The sequence below is a fragment of the Gossypium hirsutum genome, chromosome A10 (assembly GCF_007990345.1).
Source record: "Gossypium hirsutum isolate 1008001.06 chromosome A10, Gossypium_hirsutum_v2.1, whole genome shotgun sequence".
In the NCBI taxonomy this organism is placed as follows: Eukaryota; Viridiplantae; Streptophyta; class Magnoliopsida; order Malvales; family Malvaceae; genus Gossypium; species Gossypium hirsutum.
This window is the reverse complement of record NC_053433.1, coordinates 113,598,124-113,604,588: the sequence shown is the minus strand read 5'-3', so window position 1 is coordinate 113,604,588 and position 6,465 is coordinate 113,598,124. Positions and strand designations below refer to the sequence as shown.

At 35.5% G+C, this 6,465-nt stretch overlaps 1 protein-coding gene across 1 annotated transcript; it reads right to left on the bottom strand.

Annotated features, from left to right (window-relative positions):
* Positions 1-1,014: 1,014 nt before the first annotated feature.
* LOC107897812 (21 kDa seed protein) lies at positions 1,015-1,959 on the bottom strand. The gene has a single exon (XM_016823387.2). It carries the CDS (start codon positions 1,893-1,895, stop codon positions 1,218-1,220), a length of 678 nt encoding a protein of 225 aa, XP_016678876.1. The 5' UTR covers positions 1,896-1,959; the 3' UTR covers positions 1,015-1,217.
* Between the last annotated feature and the right edge of the window lie 4,506 nt (positions 1,960-6,465).

Below are 6,465 nucleotides of genomic sequence, written 5' to 3'. Positions count from 1 at the left end.
ATCGTGCTGATAAAAAAAGAAAATAAGTGAATAGTTAAATGACTATTTTATATATATATTATAGTTAAATAATTATTTCATAATTTTTTTATAATTAAATAATAAAAATTACTAACAAATAAGTCACTATTAATATAATTTAGCTAAGGTCGACAATAATTGAAGAGAAAAGCCTTGAAATTTGTTTGGTTTTGTATACTTAATTATAGTTTGTCTTTCTACTCTTAACCATTCAAGCAAATTGACAAATATAAAAACAAATGGACGATTCCAAAAATTTCCACGTGGCAGTAAACATCTTCTTAACATTATTATCATCAATTGTACAAATTTTGCTGGTTCATAGAGTTAAAATATAATTTTATTATTATTAATTTAAAATTTTATAAATTATAAAGAGATTTAAATACATTTTTTTATTTAGGTGGAGTCGAGCCCATATCAACCCAAGTTCCCTATTGAGTTAAAAAGCTACCAACCATAAACACAACTATTAATCTCCTAATCACTGCGAATAAACGGACAAATTAAAAAAAATTAATGTGGAGTTAAAACTTTAAAAACAAATATTTGATTCAATTGATATACATTAATAAGAAAATTTATCTTAAACTTAATATATATCATAATCATTAATTAATAATAGGACAGAATACAATAGAGTAAGTCATTAATATTGTTGGGTGTAATGGTAAGACACATTACGTGTTCAAAGGATGATGCAAGTTTAAATTTTGAAAAGGCATTATTGAAGGAGTAGCCACGAACTCCGAATACGGAACAGCCCTTCTTTGTCTCTAAAGATAAAATGTCGTAACCATCCAACGACTATTCCACTCATGTTGTCCGTTGAAATCGCTATGGATAATCCTAGTATTAACATTTTTTACTTGGCACTTGATAGTCTATTTTCCTCTCTCACACACTTTATATATATATAACTTTTTGGTTAATTACAAGGCACCGTATCCGAGTTAATGAGTCTAATACTAGAATCAATGGTAACAAAGGAAGTAAATAAGTAAACAGTTTATTCATTAAGCTGAAAAGAGTACAAAGAGAAGGACTCTGAGAGACAAACCTTGTAAGTAAGCATGTATATATACATGCTGCTGCTTCAAACAAGGCAATCTTAACAATCAGTTCTCTCAGCATTATTTACTTGAAGCTAATATTATATAGTAACTACTAGTTCATGCAGAAGGATTGCTTTCAATCTAAATATGAACAACTTGTTGAATCTCCGTGGCTGATTTTTTAACTTTCTTAAAGTAAAATGACCATCCAGGGCTAGTGGAGAGAGCAAAACGTACCATTTCTCCATCTGTGTATTTCCCAATTTCGTTGCATAAAGCTGGGCATGTTCCACATACTGCGGGACAGTACTTAAATGTGTAAAAAGGACTACGCTCCGTCTCTATTCTAAACCAACTGGTCAAAGTGTTGGCACCCGGGTTCCCTTTAACCCCATTAGTTACCACCCACCATTTTCCGGCTGAATGGTCGTAATCATCGACCTTCCACACCGTTGTTGTTCGGCAAATGTTGGGTCTGAGGCGAATGAACTCTATGTTTATGTCAGAGGATAGGCGAACAACGCGATCATTGGAGTCTGAATTAGAAAATATCACCGGAATACCATTGTCGACACTGGATTTTCTTTGAGTAACGACTTCCGGGCATGGGTTTCCGCTAGGCCTACCTAGGGCAAGCCCCCCACCACCACCACCCCATATCGACGACACAACGTAGTATGGGGTGCCAGTTTGAACCTCGTTGCCATCAATGTCAAGCACTGGTTCGTTTGTAGCGCTGGCTACACCAAACAAAAATGATGATAGTGTGACTGAGAAGATGATGAAAAGAAGAAACATCGAAGCTGTTGTGGTTTTCATGGTTATAGAAATTACGTTGATATGTTTTGCTTTAGTTCTCCATGCGAATTTATAGAGATGGGAAAGGATCAACGTCCAAAATTTATAAAGATATTAATATTATTACATATAACACATTTCAAATGTGAGGTAAATTAATAGGACCACTTTTTTTTTTCCCAATAAACAAATTATTAGGACCACTCCTTTTTTTTATGAACGCCGAAAATTGGAAATATATGTAGAATTGATTTTTTATTTTTATAATAATTTTTTATTTATAATAACTATAAAATATGAAGTATACCTTTTATTAATTTAATTCTTTTATCTTAAATTTTAGTAAAATTAATTTTATTTATAAAGAAAATAAAATTAATAAATTTATTTAACATAATATTTCAATGAAATATTTAAATTTTATATAAATTATACTTTATTAAATAAAAATAATATTGGAATTCCGATATTTTTAACTTTTATTAAGTATATATATTGTAATAGCCCAAATTTGACCGGGCTTAAATAAAACAAAAGAAAATAAATAAATAAATATTTATTAAAGGTCCAGGTTACAAAGCCCAAAACAATGGGGCCCAACGTCTAAACATAATGGACTGATCCAAACCCCACATTAGACCTGTAGCACCCCAAACCCGGCCCAGACGTTATGGCCGGATCCGACATGCCACATCGAAGCGTTCAAAACATTTTATATTGTTGATCCAAAAAAACCTACTTAATGTTTTAAAAGATAATTTCATTATAGGTTAAATTGAATGGAAGCTGTGCACCAGGTAGGAAACCGGAAAAGAGGAGGTGAGTCTATCGGACTACTTAAGTACCAAGCTCCCTTCGGATCCAATCCTAGACATGCACACCGCCATTGCCACACCTTAATGTCATGTATATTTCTAGGAAACCGATTTGATTAAGTCATTTTTAGGAAAAGTGATTAATTTGGAAAATACTTTCATTGCGGAAGCTTTGCTTGTTGTCGTGTTATTTTGAAATCAATTGTTGTTTTTTTTTTTAAAACGCGCCCTAAAGCTATCCAATTTCAACAGTTAAAATAATTAAGCGGCCTTATTACATTTAAAAACCCAAACCTCAACGTAAATAATAGGATGTCCAGTTCACCAGAAGAAAACCAAACTTTCAAAACGGGTGGCCACTCCGAATTCCCTCACAGCTCCAAGCCCACTATGGTTGGGGATTTCCTGCGTGGATGAAAATAAAAGGGGTGAGTTTGGGGAAACTCAGTGTGTAAGGCAAACCCATTCAAAGCCCAAGTCAGCTCAAGCCTATTGGGCCTAAGCCCATTCAGGTAACAGTGGTACTAGACCAGAGCCCTTTTCAGATTACAATAAATTGGGCCTTAGCCCCTTATTCAGATAACAGTATGGCCCATAGGCCCATTTCAAAATACATGCAACATCAATAACATATGCAAGCCCATTTGGGGAGACTACTCAACCCACCAACCACTACACTCCACCCGTACCAGCCCTACACTCCATGTGGGGAATAGCTCAACCCACCCAGCCCAACACTCCACAGTTGCAGCCTTGCTGCTCAGTTAACAGTAAATTGAGGCAAAGCCTCCAGAACGTGGACAAGCCACTTTCAGTACTTCCTCCGTCAATATCCCAATCCCATGCATCAGATAATAACAACATGGCATGCAGTAAATAACAACAGTCAAACATGCATTTAGGTCAATTTAACCCTAGGGGTATTTCTGTAATATATCTACTAGGGGTAAAACTGTAAATTTTCCACTTTTAAAGGTATTTCAGTAATTTATCTATTTTAGGATTTTTCATGCATATTCCTACTTTTCACGTACTAACAGAATCACGTACTGAGGGTTTTTACCGAATTGGGCCCGTTGGCCCATCATTCCAATTTTAGCCCATTAAGCCCAAAAATATCGAGGGCACAGAAATCATGCACTTTGCAGTCCAAATTTTGCAGCTTACCAAAAACATTAATCGATTTAGCTCACGAGCATTCGCACACTCGCAAATCTACAAAATACCGGTTTTCGGCATTTCGACTTTTCGACTTTTGCCGATCCAGACTAAGAAAGAGGGTGTTAGTTACCTGTTTGCGACGATATGCTGACGAGATCCACACACGAACTGTCTACAATTGGATTACTAACACATTAATCTAACTATTCAAATACGAATTACGTATTAACCCCTTACAATATTCGGCCAACCACACCTACAGATCATAGTAAGCTTATAAGAAATCAATAAGTAACTCATTAACAAATTTTTGTCAATGTTTACCACATAATTATAATCTCACTGCAAGCTGTCTTCCTGAACAACAGTCACTAAATCATTTATAACTGGAGCTACGAAACTCCAAATCAAGTGCCGTTAACTTTCCCTGAAAATAGACTCATATATCTTCTATCCATAAAATTTTTAGAATTTTTAGTTTAGCCAATCAATACCAGATTGTTCTTAAAGTTTCCCATGTTTGACTGTTTGACTAATCTAACCACTCTTTATTACGAATCAAATTTCTCATTGTACAGAATTCAAAATATTTTTTTGTTTATTTCATTTGAAAATAGACTCATTAAGCTTTAATTACATAATTTATTCAGCTTCTAACTCTTCTCCCACAATTTATGGTGATTTTCCAAAGTCACGTTACTGCTGCTGTCCCAAGCAGATTTATTACCAAATCACTCTTTCACACATAACTTGCATGCATGTTATTTAAACATGTATATCACCAATCAATCATCACATATCTATGAGTTTACTTAAGTATAGTCTCCATTTCATCATTTTAAAGCACAACATGTTAGCCGATTTTTCCCCTTAGCATCTAAGGCACATGCATGCTCATTTGTTTGGCTCAACTTCACCTATCTTCCATTTTTCATCAAAAGAACATGAAACAACAACCATTTCCTTCATTTTAATTCATGACCAAATGCTCACAACACAACCAAAAACCAAAATATGCTTCAAGAGTTAAGGTAGAATCAAGAAGAACTCATGAACATCAAGATAGAAGCAAACTACCATGAACTTACCTTCAATTTTCTTCCCCAAGTGACCGAACATTCAAGAACTTTCTCCTCTCCTTTCTCTTCTCTAACTTTAGGCTATGATGAACAAAGATGGACAAAACTTTGTTCTTTTCACCCCTTTTTCTTTTAATAAAATTTCATATTTCATCCATTTAATTCTTTAATACAAAAGACATGAAATTCCCATCATGGAACATTTACCTAACCCATTATCATGAAACATTTACCTAACCCGTTATCAATTTGTATCAATTTGTACCATAAATTATGGATATCAAGTGCACATTTTGTCTACAACAACATGATGGCTGGCCACTTCATGTAAAATGGGAGGTTTGTCATGCAAATCCTCCTATTTTGCACTCCTATTTATTTGGCCACTTCAATTTAGCCTATAGCATTTTCAAACATTTTCACATAGGTCCTATTTCATAATTTCACCCCCTTTTTCTTATGGAACAAAAAAATTAACTAAAATAGCCGGGTTCCATCTTAAGCTTGGGCCTTCTAGAGGCCCACTACCATAATTAAACCTATGCCAACATTCACAGAATTTCCGAAAATTGGGGCGTTACAAGACCCAAGTCCTAAAACACTACTGGCCCAAAATAGCCCAGACCCGTTATACACACACCCAAACAGACCGGTTACACCCTACCTAGCCCAAGACTAAACCAGACCCAAATAACAGAGGCCCAAAACTTAAAATTACCAGCTAGGGTTTCCAACCCTAGCTCTTTCTCCTAGTGCCGCAAACAGAAGATTCCAAAAGCCATCCCAACGGACGCGTTTGCTCACGTCGTTCTAGTGACCCTCCATCAGTGCCGGGACTCTACCTCCGTAATCAGTGCGCGAATCCACACCAGCACATTCACTGCCAGATTCTCCGTTGATACCTGCAAAAGAAGGAAAGGAAACACAACAGATACTGAAAAACAGAAAAAGGAAACTAAAATAAAGGAATCTCAGCAGATCACGATCAAAGATACGATGGATACAATAGACAAGAAATGGAAAGAAATCAGAGATTTCTTTCCCAGTTTATGTAATAAAACAGTGGCTATAAAAGCCCAAATAAAACGATGTAAAAAGGACGGACTTACATTCTAAAAAATATACACAGAGAATAAAAAAAATATAGAGATTCAGCAAAAGAGTTATTTCTTGCGCATATATACAGCAAGCATCACAATCGATTGAAGATAAAAAGGTGAAATTTTCTTTTAAATACATGCACATATAAATTGCGAACGAAAAGGGGAAAAGGGAGACGAACCTTTTCTAATCTGCGCTGAAATACGAAATTTCCCAGTTTTCGACCGCCGCACATGGCGACGTTCACGGTGGCGCGTGAGCGCGTGAATGCCTGAGAACGGAAGCTTGACGGAGCTCCGGTGTCGGCCCCAGATCCTCATTCAGAGGATTTCACCCCTTTTTTTTAGAGCCGGGTGTAAAAATGAATTTAAAACTAAAGTTTGGCTTATATGACCTTAACAGAACGACGCCGTTTTAGCTTAATCCAATAAGCTT

Bases quoted from the DNA above. Each gene is read 5' to 3' on its own strand.
- LOC107897812 (XM_016823387.2), bottom strand. From the start codon at position 1,895: ATGAAAACCACAACAGCTTCGATGTTTCTTCTTTTCATCATCTTCTCA.